This window comes from Amblyomma americanum, chromosome 9 (genome assembly GCF_052857255.1).
Source record: "Amblyomma americanum isolate KBUSLIRL-KWMA chromosome 9, ASM5285725v1, whole genome shotgun sequence".
NCBI classification, from domain to species: Eukaryota; Metazoa; Arthropoda; class Arachnida; order Ixodida; family Ixodidae; genus Amblyomma; species Amblyomma americanum.
In genome coordinates, this window is record NC_135505.1 from 80,380,303 (window position 1) to 80,407,266 (window position 26,964).

Genomic DNA, 26,964 nt, shown 5'->3' on the forward strand with positions numbered 1-26,964 from the left:
TTAATCTGTAAGAAAAATGACGTCAAGGTTTTGAAAGTAACAGACACATCAGCCGACTGCCCACTGTCTACGATGAATTCATTAATGTAATCACTGATAAAACGAGTAGCCCTAGACTTCAGTCAACCAGTTTACGAGGCTCGCTCTCGTAAAAGCTGCTCAAAAATATACCTTGTTCCCCCCCATCAATAAATTGATACAATCTGCGCACAATGTAACCAACGCCCATATAGCCTTATAGATTGCGAGAAAGCACTTGGCTCCATCGAATCCACAACAGTCACGCAGGCATTTCGGAACCCATGGTGTAGAAGAGGGAGGTGCATTACACATTAAATACCTAGAAATCAAAAGATTGGACCGCCGTCGCCCGCAGCGCAGTGGATAGAGCACCGGACGCGAAATTAGGAGGTCGTAGGTTCGGATCCCACCGGTGGCATGTGGTTGTTTTTTTCCTCTGCTTTATTATCTCTTAGCATTGAAGTAATTGAACATATAAAATATCAATCTGGAATTAACTATGAACAACCACACATTGAAAAAGAAACATCCCCTATGCTCCTTGTTTTCGGCGGATGTGGCTTCCGTCTATGTCATAACGCGGACCTTTTCCTTCACTTGCAGGCTTAATATTTTGGCGGAGCATAGAATTGAGATTTCAATTGGGGTGTTGTTCTGACCTACCGTTGCTGCCGCCGGCTCTACCTCACACAAATGTTTACCTCATTGGCATAGTGACATGGTGTTCAGCTGCTGAGCCGAAGGCAGCGGGATGAAATCTCAGCTGCAGTACCCGCATTTCAATCGCGACGAAGTACAAAAGTACGTGTGTTGTTGAAGTGTCAGTGCTCTTTAAGGAACTCCAGTTGGTTGAAGTATTCGGTGGAGCTCATTTGACAGGTTCTGCCAGATCATGAATGGAAGTTTACCACTATCCCTCAAGAGAGAAGTGTATAACACCTCCCGGTACTCACCTAGGAGCACAAACCTGGAGGCTAACGAAAAGGGTTCAGCTTAAGTTAAGGACAACGCAGAGCGCTATGAAAAGGAAAATGATCGGAGTAGGGTTAAGAAACAGGAAGAGGGCAGAGTGGGTCAGGAATCAAACATTGGTTAATCACATCCTAGTCGAAATAAGAAGAAGAAATGGGCTTGGGCAGGAATGTAATGCGAAGGTGAGATAACAGATGGTCCGTAAGGCTAACAGACTTGATTCCAAGGGAAGAGAAACGTAGCAGAGGGCGGCAGAAGGTTAAATGTGCGGATGAAATTAAAAAAAGTTTGCGTAGATAGGGAGGCCTCACCAGGCTCTGGACAGAGTTAATCGGGGAGACATGGGGGAGGCCTTTGTCCTGCAGTAGGCGTAGTCAGGCTGCTGCAGCTCATAATGAGTAAGTTGAAACTCGGCAGGCGTCCACTGATACGTTAAACCATATACGTCATACTATATCATACCATTCCGTACCATACCATACGAATACCATAACACACCATACCAAATTCTCACCTGTTTTGTGCAGGAGCGACACGGGAGGCCCTGCAGTGACCGCGGCTGTCAACGGGTCGCTTCTACCTTGTCGGCTTGTTGTCCTACACGACTTTCGTGCGGCAAGCCAAAATGACCGTATATATCCGAGTATCTTTACGAAGGTGGCTGTGTTTCAACCGTGGATCGCCCAATCTGTGGCTGCTACAGCCGACAAATACATGATGCTGATGGAGTGGAGCAAACCGTGGAAAATATAGAGGCCTTCGCTCTTGTGATATCCAATAAATCGTCCTAATGAGGACCAATTTATGGTATTTTCTAAATGAGATCAATGTGTACAGATGTCGCTCCTGTTGTACATTTTTATTAGCACTATGCTGAAATCCCGAATTTAGGCACATTGAGTCGTTCTGTATTAGCGATGAAAAAACTACTTGTCATGACATGCGGACGTCTTGAGCTCGGATACCAACATAGGCGTGTTCCTGTCTTTTTTTGCGTTGTTCTGTTTCAGTATTTACCATGTGGCATAAGTTCAGGCTGGCGATGTACTGAAGGCAACCGTGAGAGCGCTTCGCATGTGGAGTCATTTTCAGCAGGGCACCTGCATTAATTGTTCCCCTTTAAAGCAAAATTACCTCCTAATTAAAATGATTGCGCGTCTTTCTCATCCTAAAGCACGCAACAATAAAAATAGCCTTAGCTTGTGGTTTCCTTATTTTGGCTTCTTGTCGCCTTCCTTTGAAACACATATATCTCAACAATCCACCCTCCAAGTTCTACCCTTTTTGTTTTTAATATCGTAAGGGCTAGTGAAATTCCTAATCTACACTGCACTCATCTGCAAAAGAGAGTTGATACATGGCGCGAAGGTTTCTAATGTTTATGCTCAAAGCTGCCGGTGCGCGACTTTGTCGCCTTGCTTGTGATGCAAGATGCAGCCATATTTATTTCGAATGATTCCAGTCCACGGGTAGCTGCTTCTATGTTCGAGATTTTTATGGTTGCTTTTCATGAATTATATAGAAAACTCTTTGTGACCTTTAAATGAGCGCTGCCAAGAGTAGCGAGGATTCTGTCCGCTCGGCGTGTTAATTGCTGCCGGAATTTTTGCTGGCCTTGACTGCAATTCATCGAACACTGCAGCTGAGGATTGAGAAAGCATTGGATGCGTGAGCTCGCCAGTTCCTATTAGCGCTCCAAGAGCTATCTGCTGTCCACCTGAATAACACTGCTAGAAGCCGGGACAACTTGTTGGATCTGATCTATGGGATTGTCCGTGAAGAGCTACGTCGCGCCCTGCCAATTTCGACCTCATCATCAAGTTTGCTTAATGAAGTAAGCAGTGCGTGAGGAGCTGCAACAAGTACTTACCACCGCGGGAATCAAGAACCACGACTGAAGAAGCGCCGGTAATGAGCTACGCCGCTGCACGCCGTTCCCGTGTTCCTCGCCAGAGCGTCCCAAACACTCATCGAGAGCGACCTGCCTTGCCAAAGAGACGCCATCCAGCTACCACCCACCCATCCTTTGAGCGGCGCGCAGGCAGCAGGAACTGCGACACCTGAGGATCCGATGACAGCCGTTCGCTTTTTTTTTTTTCCTGCGACGAATCCGAGCACATCCTCGAACGGCAACTTCGTACTTAGTCTGAATATCCAAAACTCAAGACGCCTTTTCCTGGTGGCCCGCTGAAATTTCACTCGCCTACCTTAGACACCAATCCAGCCATGCCCCCGAGAAGACAAGACCAGATCCGCGGTTTCCTCGGAAGTTACAGCGAGGTGCGTTTTGTCGTCGTCAAAGGTCCGACAAATGCGTACTACCAAGCATCGCTTTGCAGCCTGTGAACAAGCCCCACCTTTCTTTTCTTCTTTTCTCGCGTTTTGATTTTGTGGTCACCTTTTATTTTCTTTTAAAGCACCGGGCCGGTGGTTCTTTAAGAAGGGAATAATGCCACTAAGATTTGTAAAATTTATGCTCAGAGCTCCAGGAATGCGGCTTTATCGCTTTGTTTGTGACGCAAGATGCAAAAACATCACCTTTGGATTCCACTTTCTAGAAGCCGAATCTTTTGGTGCATGGTTCGAGGGTCATGCTTAGTAAACTCTCGTTATCGTGCAGAGACATTGAAGGCACTATATTACAGCACTGTTTACGTAAGGAATCCCTTTTTGACTTTTATGTTTTTTTTATGAGTGGAATGCAAGAGTTTTTTGCATTCAGGTGTAACAAGTAAATGGATTCAGCCACTAAAAGTAAAAAAAAACACAACTGCGGGCCAGGATACCAAGATTGGTTTCTCGATACCTGTAGTAATCAAGGTGGCGTTGCTACTGGCTTTCATGTCTATTAAAAATTCAAGCACTTAAATTTCTTGCTGCATATTTTGCAAGTCCACGGCAAAAAAAAAAACTGATTCATGTATGTGAAGGCCTAAAATATAAGCACTAATAGTTTTTTATTTTTCTTAGCTTTGGTTGCTTCCAAGCCATGATCATGAGCTCGTCATGCTTCACTGGGGGCAGTGGAACAAGTAGGCGTTTATTCCGAGCAGTAACAAGGAGATGTGGTCCACAACGCCTGTTCTTTTATGTAGCACAAAAGGGGTGATGTTTTCTACGTTTGCCGCATTAGTACAGAGACGGGCAGAGACTACTCAAAGCTGTCTTCATTGTGGTGAGGGCTGATAATTTCAGTTCAGCTTTCTGCAGAGAAAAAAAAACGTGATAAGTAAAAGACTACATTGCCCTCAAACAGGCTGTCTGATTAGCTTCTTTTATTGACAACTGTCGTGAACTTACTGACTATTCATTGCTTACCATCTGGCATTTCACAGGAAACTGGTCAGCGGTACCTCCTGCTTTGCAAACTATACCTTTTCACCGGCTGCCTTCTGCTGTAAAGAATCTGCTGCAAAACTATTAAACATATGTAAATAAATCTAGCGGTACAAAAGACGCGCGAAAACATCATGAAGTACGTTGGCGCGGCAAATTACCAGAACTTCGTCGAGCTTCGCTGCATCATATGCAAAACACTGAAGTGAAAACTGGTGTCCTTGCAAAGTATTTAATTTTTTACAGAGAATAGCTGCTACAGGGAGGCCCACTATGAGGACTTCAAATGACTGCTGTCACCAAAATTTTGCTTTCGTATTTCCTTCTTTCAAATACTGCGTTAAATATAAGCATACATGTATCAACCGATGTCATTCTTCTAAGACCGCATACTATTTATTAGCTGAATTTCTTCTTGATGTTTTTCTGGTTTCGGTTTCAGCAACCAAGCCATGGCTGTGACGCGTAGTTTTCGCTGTGAGTGCGTTTGAGCTCCAGTAAATAAGCCGATGTGACGTTTTAAACCGTCGTTCTTGTATTTGTGTGATGGAATAATGAAATCGGCTGCGTACTGTGTCTATAGCTGGACCTTTCATGCAGCCGTTTTATACTCAATAATGCCACTTCTTTTTTTTTGTTTAGCCTTGCTATGACACACAAAATTTTTGCAGAAGCTTCATATTGGGCGAACATTGATTCTGCGGCTACCATAGTCGAAAAGACACTGGCTAGAGATGGATTCATAGCTTCAAAAATCAACATTGTTTCCTCGAGGGCTGCAGGTTTGCTGTCAGAGATCGACGAGCACATAGATTACACCATACTCAAAACCAGACTTGATTGAAGTGCGGCTGTGGAAATGAACATTAGTGAGCAGCAGTTGCTAGCGACAACTGAACCAGGGCGAAGGTAACAGAAGATGCCATTTCGTGTGTACTTGTAGCTGCCAGGTAAAAGCAACAGGGCTGTACTTCCCTACGCTGAGGCAAAGCAGAAGGGCACGTCATTGTCATTCTGACCTCATCGCCATTGTTCATTCATTCGTTCTCATTCATTCGGCGATAGTAGTAAAGCCGGCGTGGCCGTGTAATAAAGGCCGATGAGCTGAGACATAGCAAAGTAAGAGTTTGTCTGGAATGGCGGCTCTATGTAAGTGGCCTAACAGAAACGTGAGGAGGCGGCCAGGCGGTCGAACAGGGCAGTTAGCCACCGAACGTGTCTTCTAGGAGTACGGTATTGACGAAACATAGAATATGTTTTCATGCAGGTTTGCTCCCGTTAAAGTTATGGCAAGAAATTGATTCTAATTATGACGACACTTTTAGAGAAGGAGTCAGATGGACGGAAGGACACGTGGAACGAGGTACTTTCCCATGTCTCTGTACAAAAGTAAGAACCTGAATGCGAACTTTATGGTTCTTTTCATTTAATGTGTCTTAAAGTAATCTGACACTGCATCCTGGCCCATTCTTCTTGGTGTGGAGGTTCTGACAGCTTTATGGCTTTATTAGTCGTTTCATTGACTTTCATTACAAATTTACATACATTCAACTACGACCCTTACGATCCTGCTGTAGTTTCGATAGTGCTTCACTGTTTTTTTGCTTTTCGAAGATTTCTTCTATTATGCTGTGCGCCTTCTGTTCTGAATCGGCTTCTTTAGCGCATATGTTTTCCTAAAAATTCCTTTAGACCAGAGTGCCTTTGTGGTGCTCCAGCTAGATGTGCAAATAAAAAAAAATTAAATATATGAAATGCAAATCATTGTTACTTTATTTTATTTAGCGTAAGGTGATGGCTTGCTGGAGCGGCAAGCTGCAGCTGCAGTGTAAGGCTTTGAAAGTACCAATATAAATTGAAGTGCGTCAACGACTGAATTCAACGACTTCGCTGCACCCTGGCTAAGTGGCAAAGTAGCGTTGCCCCTAGGGCGTGGGTTAAGCAGAAACCACACATAACACGTGGGAAAGTCGCTGCTCCCGTAGTTAAGACTGCGCTGCTCAGAAAATGTAAATAAAACGTGCTCTAGAACCTAATGCCCGGTAACCGTTCTTTTTCGTATATGGCGAAGTGGCTCGACAAGAAACCGTCTCTCAGTGCAACCCGTTTGCGCTCTGCTCATGTTCAGAAGAAAAAAAAAGCAATCACAAGCACGAAATAAAGCGAGGCGTCAAAGCTTTCTGTCTTCTAGTGCAGCTGCCGTGCTTTGCAAAGTGCAGTACTGGCACCTAGTTGGTTTTCCAATCATTGTAGCAACGTGGTAAACAGTTCGCGGCCAAAACTGAATGGATTCACACCCCAAAGAGTGTGAGTGGTGTGTCTTCGTTTTTTCTTGTCCGTAAAAAGCTCACTGCTTTGCCACCTGACTATGTTATGCATTTCAGAAGAGTAAATCAAAATTCATGAGCAAACTACGCTCCCGCAAATGAAACGTTAACTGTAAATTCTAAATTTGAACAGGGGAAGGGAAAGTTAATGCAGAGAAAATACTTTCTTGTTTCGTTGACATTTCAAAGGTGTCATTATCGTTTTTAGGAATTTGCAACATTATACTTTTGTCTTTCTTCTTTAGTTATTATTTTTGTGTTTTTCTTCCCGTCTTGGAGTTTTCAGGTTGGTACTATATTTTTCCCCGACAGTGAGCGCTACATGCGCTTGTGTATTTCTAAAAACTAAACAGTTCGAGAGATTTGGCTGTCTGGTTAGGTACGATAACTTATAATAAACTCTGACACGTATCCAACCAAGGCTTGTTGGTTTCAAAACCGAACTTCTCGAAGCCTGCTCGGCTCCTTCTTCAGTGGTGACTGGGGGCTGCGGCTATCAGTCAAGTTCACTACAATCAAGTTCACTACAAGTGGGAGCGAAAGCTATGTACAGTCTTGGCCAGAAGTCTTACGGCCAAGGGCTTTTCGTTTCAGCTGCATAACAGGGCCATTACGTCACTAATAAATACCGAATGACCTTGAAATGCTAAAAGAAAGTCTCTTCTTGCGGTAGAGAAGCTTCCTGCTTGACTTGTGTTTTGAATGATGCGTTGCACGGAGCATTCTATGGACATTCACTTCGCTGTAGCTGAACGCTGTGGCCTCAAGACTTTTGACCAAGACTGTACAACACGAAAGCTTGGACAAACCTGCACCACACCGCCACTTCCTGGCCACTAGTGCCGTGAAAGCCGAAAGGGGGAAAGATTCTGCCTGTAGGCATGTCAGTTTTCTCGCTAAGGTGTCATAAAGTTCGTGCTTATCGAAACGCCGTAATCTTGGTGCTGCGATGCAGTTTACTGAAACCTAGCGCGGTACAAAATACTTTTCTACTGGGAGAACGTTGACCGAAAGCAAGCAAAGCACTCCGTCTCGTTCGAGATTCACTCACCAGTTGGTTCCTCCACAAGATGGGCAGGTAACGTGTCTGCATGACAGTACTGCTGATAAAGTTGATAACAGATTATTCATAGCTAAATCGCTTCAATAATTCGTCTGAATTTACGGTGTGTCACCATCGCTTTTGGAACCAAAAATGATTTGCTCTTTTTGACGTCGTCCAAGAGTATAGAAACGACTTGTTCTTTTCAAAACAGTGGTGCCTGGTTTACACTTATTGATGAGAGGACACAGGGGTTTCGCATTTTGGTTGTGTCGATTTCACTTACCCGATTCTCGAGCCCCGTATATGGTTTGTAAAGACAAGACGGGCCTTCGCATCGAGCATCTACGCCTGTGCAAGCAGTCGCTCGTGGCGTACAGTCGCCACGGGAAAACATTAGCACAATGACGTCACTGGAGAGAAGAAAATAGCATCTTGCTCAGCGCGGTGCTTCGCGAACATGCATGACACTATTGTTATCGGCATGTTCGTAACCGCAGCACCAAGCGTTGCTATCTGCCACTCCAGTGGCACGTCATAGTGCGAATCTTTTTTCGTTTAGACTGGACGTTTCGACGAGCATATAGTTTGTAGACCGCCGGAGGCGTCGTTACTTAAAAGACGGCGCAACTGTCACGTTTATTCTTTTTCTTTGTCGCTGAAACAGCGGGTTGGATGTCATCTGGTGTGTGTGCTATACTACAACCTTTGTCCGTAAAGTTTCGAGACTGATTTGTTTTCTTCTCTAGAAATGATTCCCCAAAACAAATGCTGTGCGTATGTATAGCGCCGTCTTTTAGGGCGAATCTGAGCTATTTATGTTAATTGCTTTCGCAGCCGCTACATGGCAATGCATGGAGAAAATTACATTTTCACTAGTCGTCTGCGCATTCCACTGTGAGTGAATGTGGAGAGATGGACGTCCACCTCGAACAGCGTGCAAACATGCAATTCTGCGTGAAGCTGGCGCGACAGCCACACAGACATATGAGCTTCTTCGGGACGCTTACGGCAACAAGACATTATTGCAGGCGCGTTTTCGAGTGGCACAAGAGGTTAGTTTCAGGGAGAATGTCGGTGGAAGGCGACACAAGGCAGGGGCGCCTTTCAACCTCACGGAATGAAAACAACGTGGCTCAGATCGGGCAAATCAAAAAGCAAGACCGCACCATTACAGTCCGCATGCTATCAGATGCTCTCAACATTAGTAACACAACATGCCACCGAATTTTGCGTGAGAACCTGGGGGAAAAAATAGTTGAATGCCCGACTTGTGCCGCACTCCCTCACACAGGACCAGAAAGACACGCGGGCATCCGTGAGCGCTGATTTGCTCTCAGAGGCAGAGAAGGATGCCGCATTCATCGACAGCATTATTGCTGAAGACGAAACATAGTGTTTTCAATACGATCCTCAAACAAAGAGGCAGAGCGCCGAATGGCGGTCCACAAGCTCTCCGGCGTCAAGAAAGGTGCGGCGACAGAAGACTAAAACAAAGACGATGCTGATAGTTTTTTTCGATGCCAGAGGTGTCATACACCACAAGTTCGTACCACAAGGGCAGGCGGTGAATCAGGAGTTTTATACCTGCGCGCTTCAATACATTCGTGATGCACTTCGACGCCGTAGCCCTGACTTATGGGCATCTGGCCAATGGAGCCTTCTCCACGATAAATCAAGGCCACACACTTTTCTCGGCGTGACAAAATTTCTCGCCAAGCACAGCATTACTGTAATTCCCCATCCACCATACTCGTAATGACCTCTTCCCATGTGATATTTTTCTGCTTCCTCCTGTGAAGAAAGCCCGAAAAGGTCGCTTAAGGGGGAGCGTAGAGGCTATTCAAGACGCCAAGACAAAGAAGGAGTTGACAGCCCTGAAAAAAAAGAAGTGTTTTCCAACTGTTTCCAAGACCTCAAGAATCGTTGGAAGCTCTGTATAGACTGCAAAGGAGACTATTCAGAAGGGGTGCTGCACAAACGATTTAAATGTCAAACGCGTTTTTTTAATATGCTCAGTCCCGGTACTTTACGGACAACGGTTTTATTATAGAAGAAATCAAGTTTTATTGGTTGTTGCTCCGCATAAACAGTAACAAAGAGGGTCATGTGACAGATAGATGACGCCACCATGAGTATTCCAGCCAAATATTGCAGTACCACGCGGAGCTTGGCGTTCAGAAACTGAGCACGAAAGGAAGGTCTTTGCATAGGGCTTCTCTATTGCGTCGTCGTGACGCAGCAGTCCAGTCGGCGTTGGGAGCGGTAGCACCCTAAGCCGGCGCACTGAAGATTTTGGTGGAAGCCGGCTATTGTTGTGGTAGACAATGCGGTTTTCCTTGAGGCGCAATTCGCGGAAAAATTGATCAAGTAATTGAAATTTGAGACAGAAAGAAACAGGTAAATATGTTACATCCACTATCTTCACTGGTGCTGCACGTGTTTATAAAGAATACTTGAGCGACAATACTGCTTTTGAGTCCAGCAGACTCAGAGGCCTTCTCTGGTTATCTAGAATGGGATGCCTTCGGATTGCGTCATTTGTCTCTAACGATTAATGTCGATGGGGTCTTTAGATTACTATTAGACATAAGAGCATAAAGCACAACATTAGTGGCGTTAATTGTGGGGAATCAGATATTCTTACGTCTAGTGCATGTGTTGTGTTGATTCCACGCAGAAAAATACGGAAGAAAAATATGGTGTGGGGTGGGGGGGGGGGGGGGGGAGGAGGGCTATTGCTTAGTCAGTAGCGCCTGCCCTTTAACGCAGTAAATCGTGAAACCATAGATCTACGCATGGGGCCAACTCTCTGCAGTGCAGCTTTTGTTTGGTTATTAATTCTTGACGTGCTTTATATAACACAGGCGGAGAATCTTAGGGCTATGCGAGTTTGCAGAGATTTCACGCATGTGCCTTTCAGAGCTCCTGCTGAGAAAGGCTGAAAAAAAGTGTGGCTTGAATGACAAATAACCTTTGTAGTGCGTACGACTTGGTTCAGAAATAATTTCCACGAAAATAAAGAGACAAAAAGGTAGATAGACAGAGTGGAAACATTGCGCCGTCAGTTTTAATGTATGTTAAGTAATACCGTCGAAATTTAAGTGTCAAATAAGCAGACGCGAACAATATCGGTTTTATAGCAAAGGCTACGTAGAGCTCCCGGCTTCATCAGAGCAATAAGAGGAACTTCTTAACGGCGCGTTCCGAAAATAAGGCTGTTTCTGTAAAACAGGTTGTCAATAATGCAAAAATACTATGACAAATGGGCAATACCAGCGTCACGAGGCCATGTAAGGCGCCATATAGATACCTTTTGCCTCGGCAACATCAGAAGATGTAATCTCCAAAATTGTAACATTTTTTTTTACTACATGTATTCCAATCGTGCTGAAATAAAGCCTTTAAACCTTCAAACCTTCATATGACGTTCTGACGGTTTCAAAAACCAAGTGTTGCTTAATAAAGCGCTCTCTTTTTTGCATGCTCTCATTTGTCTATCATTTATCACATCTCCCTTCAGAAACCAAGAGATCGGATTCGAAAACAGCCAGTTTTCAAAACTTTCGCTGGAACCCTGTTCCGGGAAATGACCTCTATATACTCATGTTCGCGGCTTAAGCTCTAGAAAGTGACTTAAGTACATTGCTCGCTTAAGAAGACGAGTGCAGTCTTGCATGACGGCAGGCGCGCACTAGAGATGAGAGGCGAACGTAATGAGTGGTCAAAACGCATGCACAACAGATTTTCAAAACAATTTCACTCTTTTTAGAGACAGCACAGGACACTTAAGATACAAAAAATTATGTGAGGCTAAAGGTTCTTGCTGCAGCGACAGTGCTTTGTGTAGCTTCTATTTCACGCTTTTGAGTCGTCCCTGCAGAACTGCCTGAAAGAAGCAGTCATCTGGCGACCGCAGCAGGCAATGGCGTAGAGCGTGCTGTTGCCGATGCAGAAATTTCCGTCTTTGCGTCAGATTATTCAAAATAGACCAAGAATTCATTTCGTAACTTCAAGCGTATTTTATATTAATTTTTCTTACTTATCGAAGTGCGTCGAGTCTCTTGTTTGTGGTGTAGTACCTTGCTTAGCACGTGGTAAGCAGCATCTTTTCTGTTGCATGAGAGTTGCTTTAGTTGGCTTCCAAGCACAGATCTAAGAACCAGCTCAGTAACAAACAGATGTGATTTTTTTTACTATTTATTACATTATGCGATGTGTGCTCTCCCTAGAAAAGCCATTAGCCCTGAAGGGCCATATTCTTCCTCATGAAGCATAGTGTAAAGCTCCGTAAAACGCACAGCCCGGAACACATTAGCATAGACAGGGTCGACATGATTGGCGGTCGTCCTGCTCGCCCTTGCTTCTTCCGTTCTTTTTTGCTTTCTGCATTTAACCATATAAGCTTAAATACGACCGCAGCTCCTCTTAACGCGGCCTGTTTCGCCATTCTGTAGTGACGAACCACCGGTGCAATCAGCGAGGCGCTTACAACCGGATCCGCGGAGCTACCTTAGCCGGTCTAACCGGTTCTGCTTCCTGCCCACCGCACACTGACGCTTTCGCGCTTCAGTCTCTCCTGTATAGAGGGAAACGGAACCGATAAAACCCGCTTATGTAGCTTTCCGGCTCTGGCTGCGAGCGCCACACTGCATGATGGCACGTGGATGGTGGTTATTGCATGTACAAGCGCAGTGGGTGGGTGCACCTGTCCGCATGTACCTTCAACTCACCCTTCTGCAACACATTGCGGTGGGGTGATCTGTTGACAACCATTCGCACGCTGCTCGCAATCGGAGCCAGTCTGACTAGTTCTGCTTTCATCTCCCCGCGAGAGAAACTAAAGCGCTAAGAATAAAGTATTCGGTGAGGGTGTGCGCGGTGACGAGGTCTCTTGCGAGTAACCGGATACGGAATAAAGTTGTCATTGTTCGTGATTTATAGCTCTTGGTGCCATTTCTATTCGGCTGAGCTAGCGTCCCAACACTTTCTCCATCATATTCACCGAGTGTTAAACTAATCGATGGTTATAAAGTTATTGCGCCGCTCTTCCTTTCCTCACAATCGATATTAAAACTGACATGTGCAATGCGAGGTCACCAAGTTGTTTTACTTTTTAAAGTAAAGCTGCTTAACTAGAGATCTTGAGCTACACCAGATAAGGACTAAATTAATGTGGTGCTTTGAGCCCTTAAAGCGGCTTGGAGCGCTGCTGAGCTCTGCCTTGAAGACTGCACTAAAACACTTTTCAAGCTGCAACCTGACAACTGTGACCCATATTGCGGATCAGGTCATGTTCACCCTTTCGGGAACTAAACAGGAAAATATTCTAGCGTTTTGTTACTGGACGTTTCATTCAGATTGATAAATTTGTTCTGAGGAGGAAAACGATATCGGAATACGGCACAATAAATGCGATGTAAAAATAAAATAATACCGTTTGCAGATGCAATCACCATCGAAGACAAGTTCCTTATAGTACACATATGAGGTAGTTAGGTACATATGAGGTGGTACATATGAGGTGGTTACAAATATGCAGCCCACAGGGTTTGCTTCTGGGTCGTACAGTGTGGTTTCTTGTGCGTCTTCAGGGCTGTAAACCTCTCGACGATGAGTGCAACTCTTGCCTTTAACACTGTAAACTTGGGTGTTAGAGCTTCCATGGGTGTTACAAGAGTGTTGTTACATTGCTTACAAGCTAGCTTCTCGGGTTGAAAAGATCACTGAAATGGTACTTGCTGCAAGTATCGGATATTTCGAAGAGGTGGATTTGACAGCATGCTTTATATTATAACAAACACGAAAAAACTGACACAAGAGATTTACCGCGCTTTGAATAAATACTAAAACCATGTAGGATGTTTATTACAAATATTTACAAAAGTGCGAAAGCGGGATGTGACGTCACGACAGCGGCTTGTAAGGCGGGAGAATCTCTCAAAGAAACCTGCAATACAAGCAGAAAATATCACCGTGAGCAAAAGAAGCGGATAAATTTGATGATAGATAGTTTACAAAGAAAAAATTCAGATGATAATGTATGTTTCATCGAGAAGCTTGAATATAGTGAAGGACAAATCCTTCCATGGTTACTGTTGAAATTAACAGCATCAAAGAAATTGAGCTGGTGTTTATAACTATAAATATAACTATAAAAAATTAATGAATTGTAAATACCCTACACTGACATATATGAACAATCTGTGGCGACAAGGTATGTAACAGATACAGTGCATCGTGGAACTCCATGGAACAATAACTGCGAACTTCCCACGCACAAATAATATTGCCGAGATCAGCTCGGCTCGATTGTTTTGGGTTTCATGTTGCGTGTTCATTTCCTCTTTTTTTATTGGTCTTAAAAAAACAGCACGCAGCTTCAATTTAATTTTCATACCTTCGTAAAATCAATCTTTGGTTTCCAGGAAAGTTAATTCGTCCTACACTGGTCTTTGTTTTCCATAGCAATCAACGCAATCTATTCGGCTGACTTACTCAGATGCTTCTGGATGCGAGTCGTCTGACTCTGGTTCGACGATGGACGGCGGTGGATCAGGGATGGCTCCAATGAACTGCGAAACAAGAAATTGAATATATAGGAAAAAGTCATAATCAATCTTATATATAATAAAGCTGCCTCTGATGCCTCGCACATTTTCACAGCATGGACATTGCACGAATGGCAGCTATTTTACAATTTATAGGCGCTCGACGAAGGCAGTCTTTAAAACACCATATTTTTCCAGCTGTAGTCTATAAGAAATTGCAGCACGCGTATTTCTTTCAGTACACTTGTCTACAGCAACTAAGTTCTTCTCAATCCTGTGCCCACATGAGATAAAGTTTTAGTCATGGAAAACTTAAAATTCGGTGAAATGAGCTGGTTATGGTAAGCGGCATGATAACTAGCTACACAGGACCAATCCAAGACAGTGCGGATATGTGAAAGATGTGTGGTTCGGTATATATGCTAAAACAAATTTTGTTCTGCGCAGTATGCTCTTGCAGTCACGCAGTAAATATTTTTTAACGGTCGGTGAGGACAGGACCTCGAAATGAATAGTCGGATTTTGATTTCTGAAAAAGTGGCGCTTATTTGCACATCAAAAAATAACAGCCTTTAATGCTATGACGCCCAGTTCTTAATATAACACACCAGCTCCCGGCAACAGCTGGCCCTCAGCACTTGGTGCCTCTTACAACCTATATCTATTGTCACCAGTTACAAAGCTGGATTCTGTACTAAATTGCAGAGAAGACCGCTTGCGAACGAAAACGCGCTTGCTAGCTGCACATATTAAACAGTCAACATGACGTTCAGTGTGTGCGTAAGTAATTTATATAAAGGAATTTCAATTAGCATCCGGCTCAAGCAGCCCCGTTTTCTGAGACTCTACCAAGATGAAAGGAGTAAACTGAATGGAAAATGGTAATGTTCTCAGTCATCGTTATTTTCGGTATATAGAAGAAAGGAAAACTATCGTAGCTGCTCTCAAACACAGCGCAACATGAAAAGCAGAACGATTCTTGCTGCGCAGTAAGCTTTGAAGCCCGTAGTATACCAACATATTATCCATACCTTGTTTGGATGCTGCGCAGCTTGAACGGCATCGAAGACAGATGGGAAGAATGCGTCTGAACCAAGGAAATCGACGGCTTCCGCCTTGCGGAGGAAGTCGAAAACAGAGTCTGCAATGACAATGTAAAATAAGGTTACAAGCGGGATTGGCCTTTTGGCCATTATTAATGGTTACTTCCACACAACACAACTAAAAAATAAGCAGGGTCTTGTTGGATAATTAGCGTTTACGCTGATTAAACCTTCTTCGCGCCACCTATTGTCTAAGTGAAATCACCAGCCGGCAGACCGCGCCCTTCAGGAGAATCACCATGCTCGCACCACCTTGCCATGCGCAGGATATATATGACATAATGTCAGCGACATCCGTGAAAATTCTGCAGCTTTACCACACATGTACCGTCTTACAACGTGCTGACAGATGAGTGGGAGCGATTAGCGAGAGAAGGCGGATTCCGGACACATGTTGTATTATTTGCTCCTGTTTGAATAATGTAGCTGACAGGGGTCTCGCAATTGCCTCCTTTTCTAAAGCTAATTAACGGAATTTCCTGAAATGTTAACTGTCCTCTCTTTGTTACGTACTTAGTGCCTTGTGCACATGAAGTGATCTGTGGCATAACTTTGCTTGTCAACCTAGATCTCTTTACACGCGTTTCGTTTACACCTTCAAACTTCTATGTAATACCTACACTCCTGAATTTTGGTTACTCTACGCCCCAATCTTTTTGACCATAAGCGCCAAGTCACTTGTGCCATTTTTCTTAGTTACCGCCGATTAGCTGTGTTCATCTCCGTGATTCCTTTTCTTTACATGTAAAATTGCTTGGTTTTGCTCGTTGCAGTATTTTAGCAGCAGCAATTGTGCCTTTTTACATTGGGCTCTGAAGCCAGCCAATCACATCAGAGCATTCTCTTGCGAAATCCTCTGCCTTTTATTCCGGTTAAATAAAAGTTGATTAATTGACTGATCTGTGCTTGGCTCGGAAGCGCTTGACAACAACGCACTGCTGATAGCCGGCGCGAAAGGTGGCATTTTAAGTTAATCTGCCAGAGAGTTCAGATATGAAGTGTATCTGTAATATCTACGTCCATGCACTTTTAAACAACAGCTCGATGAGCAGCTAGTGTAGAATTATTTCAGAGCTCAAAGACAGAAATGCGAGAAAAATCGTCGGCAGTTCGAATTATTGACTTTACTAAGTCCACATGTCAAGTCAGTCAGAAGTTTCGAAATTAGTCGTCTGGGGACCGTTTTGACCTCTTACGAATAAAAAAGCGCAGTGAATAGAACAAAACACTCAGCCGTTTTCAAGAGCTTTCCCTTCGCTAGCAACAACCCCAAGTACAGCGAGCTTAATACCAAAAGCATACGGCTTGAGGACGCTATGAATTTTTGTAGGCGAAATACTTCATAAAAGGCGAAGGTAAAATTTGCATTAAGAATGACTTTAAAAACAATGGTTCCTTCTCAGTTCAGAAGCGACCTTGTTTTTTTTTTTGAAGACAAGCACTTTGCAAAGAACTGCAGTACTTTCAATCTACATTGCAAGTTAAACTCCACTTTGGGTCAATTTCCAACGCTACATGGCCATTTGTGTCTACTCCATGATCTGCCCTGATCTGGGGAAATCTCTTATAAAAGAGTAGTACAGTGTAGATAGTTAAAAAATATGCAATTTTCTTGAATCCGAGGAGCCAGAGCCGTCACTATGCATATCCCGCAAATTCGTTTTCATACCCGCCTGCTCTTGGTAACGCAATCGTAAATGTTCAAGTTCTCAGATGCAAAGCAAAAAATATCGGCAAGTGTACCATCAAACTCCAAGTTTCCTGTGTGTAGATGCTAAATTATGACCACTTTGATGACTGAAAAAGTGCTCGAGTCGTGAGCCACTTATAAATCGGTTAGACATACACGCAGCATTATGGCTGCCGTTAGCACCTGTCATCCCTTCAGTTTCCATCGCTCGTTTTATAGTGTCGCGTAAAGCAGAAGTTTACTTGCTGACCGAGACACTTACCAGAACAGGCAGCAATGTACAGCTTCACATCGACGGAATCGTATTCCCTTTTGAGCTGAAAGGAAAGAAATGGCGTTGCCAACGTGAGTCGAATGTCATACTGTCGGACTACACGATCGAGAAATTACGCACCCGAAATATATGGTTCCGTTTTGTTGTAACTGCATTGAATAATTATTTGATTTTTTTGAACAAGAGTATAAATGAGATTAGTAGCAACAGTATTATGCTTTATTTCGTTACTATTTTGATATTTTCTAATTTTTATGCAGTTGGAAACATGGGGCTAAAAGTAAGCGAAGTCAAGCATTTAACTGATGCTTTTGAGCGGGACGCGGGTATCAAAAAGTGCTACGTTTCTCGAAACAAACAGTGACACTCTCCTTGACGCTTGCATTTCGGACAGGTGGCTATATTAACAACAAAAAAGAGACCGACACTGTTGCCAACCAGATATTTTAACTCACGGTGTTAGCATTACTCACCTGCTTGAGTAGGGCAATGCTGGATCCATCCATGAAGGAGACGCGAGAGAAATCGAGGATGATGTGGGTGGGTAACGCGAGCATCTCGGTCACGCTGTTGGACGACTTCAGCGAGCAGAGGTCCGTGGCTACGCTGCAGTTCAAAGACGCGTTCTTTGACTCGGCGCCCAACATCGGTGAGTCCTGTGTCGCATGCACGGTACAGGGAGAGAGAAACAAAGGAAATTGCTCATGAAGTCAAGTGAATGAAGACACTGCAAACATGGAACGCTTGGCTGAAACTAAGGCAACTGCGTGAAGGTACAAAGAACGACAACAGCCTGGTGGCAAAAATATCTTGCTGCTTCGCTCCTATCATCTACTTTCAATCTCAGCCGACCAGATAGCCGGTATTGTATGGCTAACACATTTTACGTTCATAATAGCAGTTCTAGGGAACAATGCGATGTGTAAATAGATGAGAGTGCTGATTTACTGTATGAAATAAATAATGCCAGTATCCTAGTAATTACTCTCAGCAAGGCACTAATGGTCAGCAAAACTTTCTGCATTGCCATAGCTGCAGAGAGGAATCAGGTTACAAACAGCAGTTAAAATAGGAGACAGCAGGAAGTCTGCACTCGATACAAGCCTGCCTATACGTTGTCAGTTTTTTGTAACAGACATCTGTAAAGCCAGTTATCTATTATGTTCCTGCAAAGTAGCCACAAAGTTTGGTGATTGGTCGGTAGTGGAGAAATGAAAAGTGCAGTTTTCAACGCCGGAATACGCGTACTCACCTTGACTAGGTTGGCGAGGTTGCAAGTGGATCCCTTCTGGGCTCGTTTGCGGGCTTTCAGCACATCCCTGTTCCAGAAATACAACCGGTGTCACTCACAAGAATTTAACAATGAAGCACACTTATTATTAACAGCTGCGAATGGAGCTTAGTCTTGATTATATTGGTGAACACTTTTCCGTTTGCAAAGAATTAAAAGTTATACGCGTGCTTACTTTCGAAAAACTTCTTGTTTCGAACAAGAAGCGATGTGCAGTATGCTCTGTTACCGATGCGTCCTTCAACTAGTTCCTGTCTTGACTGTTGGAAGGTGTCGATTTTTTTAGCAGCAGCTTTTCTTTTGTGGCACTAACTCTGTCAGATAAAGACTGCGCAAACAGTAACAGTGACTCTAAAGCTAGAAGCGACTTGAGTAATTAAAAAAGCGTCATGTGGATATTATAAAGCCCCGTTGAAAACTTTTAATTTAGGCCTCAGTTTCCCCAAAATATTTGACGCAATATCTGAACTCTTAACCTACAAAGGATTTTATGCATTCAATACATCGATACGCAAGTTGAATGTAATGAATTGTGTAACATATCTGACGGGCACTTTCCTCGGTTCGGTTATGTAGTATGTTAATAAATATGCTTGACTTGTGGCCTTTTTTCACTCACCTCACAGTGAAGCCGACCTTCTTGTGGAGCTGCTCCTTGAAGTACTCTGTGTTGGCGAAGTGAACTGGTCCTCCAAAGTGGAAGATCTTGATCTTGGGAATTTCATCTACCTATGGGGGACACATCGAATTTATGAGCGTTAGTAATGCCAAATGAAGTGCAAGGTTTAGCACTAAGAAAAGTTGTGGCCTTACAGCTTCACTAAGGAAGAAAGAATTTTTGCACATTGTACATAAGTGGGTAAACTTATAATCTGGAGCAATATGCTTAATAGAAGAAATTAAATAAAGTCTCTATAAAATCCTACTTAAGTAAGATAGTGAAAAGACGCTTAATGTAAAACGTTACATGCGCTGATTTATACCCAAGAGAAAACATTGCTTTCCCTACTAACATACGATTTTCGTATACCTGTTCATTCTATGAAAATAAACCAGTTTGGTAATATTTCATAGTCAGTGGATAGAGTTTGTGGGGAAGGATATATCAAGGTCACATGGGCCTTACCATTTGGTACTTCTTGATGGGAACGAAGAACTCGGTGTCAGCCACAGAACCAAGGAGGAAAGTCTTTGGTCTGAGGAAAAACAAAGCAATTCAAGCAGATTAAAAGCTAATGAAGAATATGTTGCATTCTTTAACGAGATTAAACTATGAAAAGTTTCACTAGTTTTCATTCCTCTTCTGGTTAAACAAATCAGTTAGTAAACTATCCGCTGTACGTCCCGGAACGTAAGATTCTTGGCAATTTATTTGGAACCACAATTGCTGCAAGTTCAGTATTTTAACAAAGACTGGGAAAAAGTAGGTGTTTAACATGGCGAGGTTATATAATGCAGTGCAAGTTGATTTTGTTGAAGCAGATATATAGCATCACGTTTATTTTGTGGAGCAATGAAAAATGACCGAAAATTTTTAAACATATCCTTTTTTGTGTTAAAAAATTATTCGAAGAATTCTGAATGTACATGGTGCGCATCCGAAACAGGTTACAAGCTTGTTCTGCAGAGAAAGAGCTATTTTATTTTAAAGCTAAGAACTACAAAATTCAAATCGCATCGTACTTTGATCGGACTACACGAGAAAAAAATATAATGATATGGACTGTATTGGAGCCTTTACCTCTGAATCTTGTAGATGAGCGTGAGCAGAGAGAATCCCACTCCAATAGCAAGACCGGTGATGACGTCAAAGATCACGGTGGCACCGAATGACACCATCCAGACTTGCTGCAATTCGATTTTAGATTGAGAAGAATGAATGAAAGGCATAAATTTATGCAAAAAATTTAGTTCCGTGCTGCCTTTCAGCACTTGTTGAATTTACTACTGGCTGGCTTATACGCATGCATCTAAACTGAAGTCATGCCACGTAAAACAACTACTTTACTGCGCATACTTCCCTTTATGGAAGCCAAAAAAGAAGGTAGCACTTTTTTCTTCAGTTTTTGACGGTGCATATTCTCAACATTTATTCACAAATAAAGCGTTTCTTCTTGAAAAGCCAATAAATCAATGGCTTAGTCGCAATTCTTGTATTAGTAACTCAGTCGGGCATATAACATGAGGAATTCACTTACTCCGTCGATCTTAGAGATATCCCAGTAGCGTTTGAAGTCCTGAACTTGCATGACAATCTTCTTCAATGAAGTCACAATGATCGCTGCCAGAACGCACTGAAATATAGTAAGAAAAATATAATGGGGTGGTATGAAAACAAATGAACTGCGGTGGTAACGCTTGGTGTAACAGAGGAAATTAAAAAAATGAAATGAATAAAAAGAAAAGAAGCAATAGAAAGTGCAGGAGTCAACAGGAAGTGTCGCCGCAGGAGATTAATAATCTTTCATGTCATATTTCTGTGCACACTATTGTCGAGCCATGATATATTTCAAACTCGGATATTTCTAATTATTGGCTATGTTGAACACACAGATTATCCTCTTGAAACTACTGCCTAAACATATAGAAAAGTTACATAGCATATCAAATTCGAATCTCGCCGGTAGTTCAATTTATCCAACTGCGCGTCATGCCCCTGCAAGTGGCGCTTCTCTAAAAGCCCGTCTTCGAGCACTTTTCGAACGTTGATGCGGGTCGATTCGCTGCTTTGGGCACATGCTGATAGCAATATCCCTGTGAAACCATGTCACGAGGCGAGCGTGATCCGTACTTAGGGTAGACATCGATTACTTGTACTCATTTCTCGCGCCACGTATTATCATGCAATGAAGGCAGCCAAACTACCTAAAGCCTTGAAGCGCAACTCGCCTGGCGTGCTTCGGTGCCGAAGGCGCTGCGGAAGCCAACTATGCCTTAATTCTAATAAGCGATTATTCTGTTTATAGTGCAATGGTAACAGGAATAGACATCTTATACTAGACCGTGTCTATTACCAAAAAACCGTCCCCTCCGGCTTCGGGGCGAACAAAGTTATAAGCAAAGCAGCACATTGCGACCCGTGCACTGCCGGCAGGCCGGCAGAAGGCGCATCACTGTAAGAAATATGTTTCTAGCATAGGTGCATGTGTTCTGGCTGTTAGTTTACAGATATGAGCATGTACTGCCATTTTTATGCATCGAACTTTTCGCGAACATTTTAGAGTTTGCGAAATAGTTTGCGCAAAAACACAGGCACATCACAATGTTTGTGACGGCTTGCGATGAGGAGTAAATGAGAAACATTCATCCTAATATACGTTCTTCAAACTCACCTCCACGTTTAATATAAGTGCGTATGTGGGATGTCATGTACAAATGTTATAAGGGCTTAAAGAACGCTGCAAGGGTCTATTTTCATGTTTGAAGTCTTTATATATTCGAGATATAGGGCTTTGTCCTTGATGTAATAGCATTAGGCCTGATTGTAGTAGTGAATGTCTGATTGTTTATTATATGTATAATAAAATACTGATCCATAAATAAGTGCCTACCTCCTCCTCTCCTGCCTCTCCTATTTTAATCTTTCCTCTTCGAAACAAAACCTCAGAACGAATTAGGTAGTTGGGTAGTTTATTTTGACGTTGCTGCTTACTAATGACTAAAACAAGGCACTTAATAGGCCTTATAATGAACATCACTTAGAGAGTTATGGATTGCAGTTTGAATTATCTAAAAGAATTCCGCAATCTAATTTACCTTTCGTAACGTCCTTTACTCTAGCGCTGCAAATTAAAAACGTAATTGTAGTGTTTTGAGCACAAACTAAAATATATATTTCCTGAGATGCGGCGCATAACTAGGGACGCGACGAAAAAGGTCACCATATGTACCAAGTAGATTACTTACGATGGGCAGCTCTTCCAAGTAGTGGCCAAGGAACAGAACCATGAGAACGATGATGACGATGTTGACCACACTCACAATCTGCAGGCATAAAAAAAACGCCCCCTTAGAGGTTTAGTAACCACACACTTACTTTTCAGAAAAGCACGGCAGTGATGTTAACTTTGCAGAACAATAAAACTTAAGGTGCAGTCTATCAACCTTCGATGCTTTAACCAACGCCAGATTGTAATCATCGAGGAAACATCTAATTCGTTCCACGTTGCAAGGATTCTGACCTCAAGGCCACTGGGTACATTTCAGTACAACAGACCGATTAGTAATCTGCACTTCATTTTGAGTTGACAAACGAGTTTTTCGGGTGCCCCGATTAAGTACACTTAACTTTTTGTTCCCTCAAAAATGTTTCTTGACGTGTAATTCATTACTAAAACGAAATTTAAATTTCAAGCGGGTCACTATTCGTTGAATACAACAATAAAAGTAAGTTGCTAAAACGCTATAAGCCACTTGAACATTTGAATACCTCACAGAATAATAGCGTAAATAATGATCGCTGCAAAAGCCCATTTTGTTATTTTATTAATTGTTGCATGCTAATCGGCCGGCCCATTCTTTTGGTATTTACCACAATGAAAGAAGAATGCTATTCACCAACGAACATTATAATTGATGTTTTTTCTCACTACGGATAGCGCTTCATGCTTGCATACGTATACCCCACATTTCTTCAAATATGACCTGCATTGAGAGTAGGCACTTTAATAGTAGAGGATCTACTCCCAGAAACGTGCAGAACGAATTTTTAGGTTTATGTGGCATGAAGAAATCGAATGAATACGATAACCATATGTGCAAGTGAAATTTTCGCTAGCAGCGAAGCAGCAGAGTGTTTAGCTGTCATTCTTCTTTGGAAACAAGCTTCCTGCACAAGTTTCCATAACTAAACACTGAAACAGCACAAAGGCCTATGACTTTGTTTCCTGCTATCTCTGCCCACCGCTCAATATAAAGGATGGAACCTTATTGTTGCAAGGGTATCTGAAGAGAGGCCATTTCTTTAGCAATAGCATGTAGAAAGCGGCCAGTATTCGCTGAAGGGTTTTGTACATCTGAAAATTGCAGATGAAACACACTAATTAAAATGATGCGTAATACAGACATCTCAGGTAATCAGCTAGATTGGCAGGATTCTATGAATATAATATTCATCTAAGTCACCCATAATAGAGTCCAGAATTTGTTTTTGCACTGTGAGCAAGCACTGTGTTTTAAGAGCATAAATATTTGAAAAGAAGACAAATTTGACCCGGATGAAAAGTGAATGCATGTACCTGTGTCTTTCCACCAGCACCCTCTTGGACGGCGCTACGTGGCACAGACGCAGCAATGGGGAAGCAGGAGAAGAAGGACGAAAACACGTGACTCGCTCCGAGGGCGAGGAACTCCTGTTAAAATAAGACGAAGGGATAAAGTGCAAGTGGAAGCGCCAACATCAGCCATTTAAAAATAGCGCATGAAACGCTTAGTACATACTAGTGGTCCATTGGGGTAAAAGTGTGCATATCTAGGCGACAGTAACGTAACCTGGGGCGAGAGAGTGTCGGGTGAGTACCTGAGATGCTAAAATTTGTTGGTTTAAGGTACAGCGTGTGAACAAGAGGGCGCTATATAGAGATAAATGTGATACATTTTGCCGCGCTGTGGATGCAGCCAGGATGATGAAGATGGTGACATTAAAACGATGTGAAGAGTGCAATCGAAAAATTTAGATTCTCACAATACGTTGAAACTTTGCTTAAAGGCATCTTTGTTAAGACATTTTGAGCGAGGTCAGAAACACAGAAACGAGTTTTTATGAAGATTACACGGATTGTGGCTATTTAGCAGATTCGAGGAACTGGTCGTATACAAAATCACTCTTAGGGTGGCGTAGCCTTTGAATACCAACGAAATTAGTGCTATGTATAAGTCGGTCAACGCATTCAGTAAACGCGAATATTACAACAGAGCATTTTCAGACTTGCTCGGCAGGGTGTTGCTTAGGCAAGATTTAATCATGGGACGGAAAACAAGAAACGAAAATGAACATCATTGAGGTCAATCAAACAGACCAGAGGAGTCAGCGAGAAAACGCTTGAGTGTTAGGGAAGGGAGCACACAGGGCAACTCAGCTCAGTGTTCAACTGCCTGTGATGCTTGAGTGTTTTTTGTGGTTTTCCTTATGCCGAGTTCGTACTAGCTAGCCAGCTGTGTTGTAATTTGGAGACTATTTGCAAAGCGATCACGATTAGGACTCTTCAAATACGATACCAAAGCTGGAGGAATTTTTCCCTCGCCACCCCTACAGATGATTGTCAACTACACCTGCTACCTGAGCTCTGAATTTTGTGCACTCCCGCGTAAGGTTACAACCCAGAATAGTTTATTTAATGTGGCCTTCTGCTTTGATGAGTTAGCTTGCAAGGAGCTTTCTAAAACTGTGCAGTAATAAAATTCTCAGTACAGACCGTTCAATCAGAATCCTTCCCTGGAATATCCAGGCGATGTTAGCATAAAAGAAAACAAGACAAAATGCTTGCTGTCATATAAGAAAAGCCGGCAAACTGAATGGCAGAGAGTACAAGCCCGCCACTTTTTCTCCAACGATAATGGCAACTGTTACACGCATCCGTACCTGGTTGGCGTCCACAGCATAGCCGTGCTTCTGGCCAAAGATTCTTCCCAGTGAGAGAGTGATGGCGAAGCTGACAATAGCCAAAGCGAAGGACTCGGGAAGGATGCTGGCGATCAGCGACGTGTTGAAGCTTGGAAGTGTAGGCTCGGGCAGCCTGGAAGACAAAGCGAACAATCACTGAGGCCGTGTGCCGTCTAGACCACAAAATTAACTGCAACCTCTAACAGGTAACGCGCCAACCCCGCGCATCAAATGCTGGCGAGTAACAGTAAACCATGCCTTGAGGCAGCATATGTAAGCAGAAACTGTGCTTGAGTCGCTGGAGCGGACATCAAATGCGCAACTTCAGCTGCCGTGGCGTGTGTCAAAGATGTTTATTTCCCTGCATAAATAATTTATATTGTGGTGCCACGATTCAGCATTGTAATAGAACCTGCCAGTATTAACGTGCTGTAAATTTTTTCACTGTTGCTCGAACTGCAGCAGTGGTAGTGCTGAGAACATGAATAGTTGATGATTACAACACGGATCCATAAAACGGGAAAAAATGCGGTCATATTCCACTGAGTTGGAAAATGCAGCAATCACTGCAGCAACCATTGCATCTTTTAACTACTATAATAGTGCTCTTAAGATTTGCTTTTTCACTTTCCCTTTTAAACATTTATTCTTTTACCAAACGATACTACGCGTGAAATAACCGGTGAAGGCAATTTTAAAGAAAATTACTTGAAAACATCAAGAATCAAATTGTTCTGAAACCTTGGGACAATATTTTCTTCTGGTAAATACCCCATGTATCAGGTATCGCTAGAAAATCATTTTAAAAGGCGCTGTTTCAATTCAGATGCACATAGCTGATGATGTTTTTGAAGTAAGTCAACCAAACGGAGCATTAAGAATAAGGTCATTGCTCAAAGCAACTGACTGAGATCAGCATTTATTAATATTGCGTCTCTTTAGATAGAGATGCGCTGCATGGATAACTGCGAATTATGTACATACTCTAATGAGGAGACCTTAAAGCTGTCGCGTTGCTTTTTGAGTACGGGGCTTATTTTTGAATGCCTTTGCAGGGAATAACAGCGCTAAGACGAGGGAAAAAGAAAGAAGACAACAGGACCGGCACTGTTTATTTATTTTTTTTTCTTTGTCCCTCGTCTCAGCGCTGTTATTCCCAGCAGTATGTACCAACTAGCTCAACTCGCCGTTTTATTGAGGCCTTTGCAGGCAATACGGAAAAACTGGATTATCTGCTTCATCTGCCACTCAGCGACAGAATGAGCCGTTTATAAGGTGAACACTCATCCCATCTTACAGCTCATGCCTAAGAACCTAAATTCAGGCAGCTGACCAATTCTATGTTCCCGCTGAGCTACAATACTCAAGCTTAGTGCACAATGTCCAGTCACGTGGCCGCTTACTTTTCAGGAATGGTTCCAACAACTTCGACGCCGTAGTTTTCTCTGAGGTTCAGGTAGTGAGACCCAACTGTGAACAGTACCACCTTGAAAGAGAAGTAGAATGTCTCAAGTTGTTGCCACAAAACACTGCAAAACCGCCACTAGCGCAATATGCACTAAAGCACACATGAAAAAAAAAATCGGCCTTCAGCACATGGCGGCAGGTGGGGCTGGATGTTTTCCGTGGCACGTGTATGAACGCGGAAAGCAAATGTTAAGTTTTTCAGAAGAGCTGAAGGTCACTCGATCGCTATGGGCGCATAGACATGTGGCGGCAGTACCAGATCGCCTTGAGCACAGTGCGTACTCAGGCT

The 26,964-nt window shown here is 43.0% G+C and overlaps 2 protein-coding genes across 6 annotated transcripts in view; one reads left to right on the plus strand and one right to left on the minus strand.

Annotated features, from left to right (window-relative positions):
- The window catches only part of LOC144103454 (granzyme B(G,H)-like), a 31,548-nt gene extending 30,002 nt beyond the window's left edge, over window positions 1-1,546 (plus strand). Inside the window, exon 11 of the mRNA XM_077636167.1 lies at window positions 1,521-1,546. Within this exon, the coding sequence (XP_077492293.1) occupies window positions 1,521-1,546 (26 nt within the window). The remainder of the gene's footprint in view (window positions 1-1,520) is intronic.
- An 11,985-nt stretch (window positions 1,547-13,531) lies between these two features.
- Window positions 13,532-26,964, minus strand: part of LOC144105488 (prestin-like) — a 200,800-nt gene continuing 187,367 nt past the window's right edge. For all 5 annotated transcript variants that reach the window (XM_077638611.1, XM_077638613.1, XM_077638612.1 and 2 more), the window contains 14 exons: window positions 26,612-26,694; window positions 25,188-25,341; window positions 23,845-23,958; window positions 22,514-22,591; window positions 20,806-20,901; window positions 20,349-20,455; window positions 19,734-19,803; window positions 19,227-19,336; window positions 18,569-18,635; window positions 17,790-17,972; window positions 17,305-17,359; window positions 15,281-15,390; window positions 14,197-14,273; window positions 13,532-13,648 (listed from right to left, as the gene is read on the minus strand). In XM_077638611.1, the coding sequence (XP_077494737.1) occupies window positions 13,639-13,648; window positions 14,197-14,273; window positions 15,281-15,390; window positions 17,305-17,359; window positions 17,790-17,972; window positions 18,569-18,635; window positions 19,227-19,336; window positions 19,734-19,803; window positions 20,349-20,455; window positions 20,806-20,901; window positions 22,514-22,591; window positions 23,845-23,958; window positions 25,188-25,341; window positions 26,612-26,694 (1,314 nt within the window). In that variant the 3' untranslated portion in view covers window positions 13,532-13,638. The remainder of the gene's footprint in view (window positions 13,649-14,196; window positions 14,274-15,280; window positions 15,391-17,304; window positions 17,360-17,789; window positions 17,973-18,568; window positions 18,636-19,226; window positions 19,337-19,733; window positions 19,804-20,348; window positions 20,456-20,805; window positions 20,902-22,513; window positions 22,592-23,844; window positions 23,959-25,187; window positions 25,342-26,611; window positions 26,695-26,964) is intronic.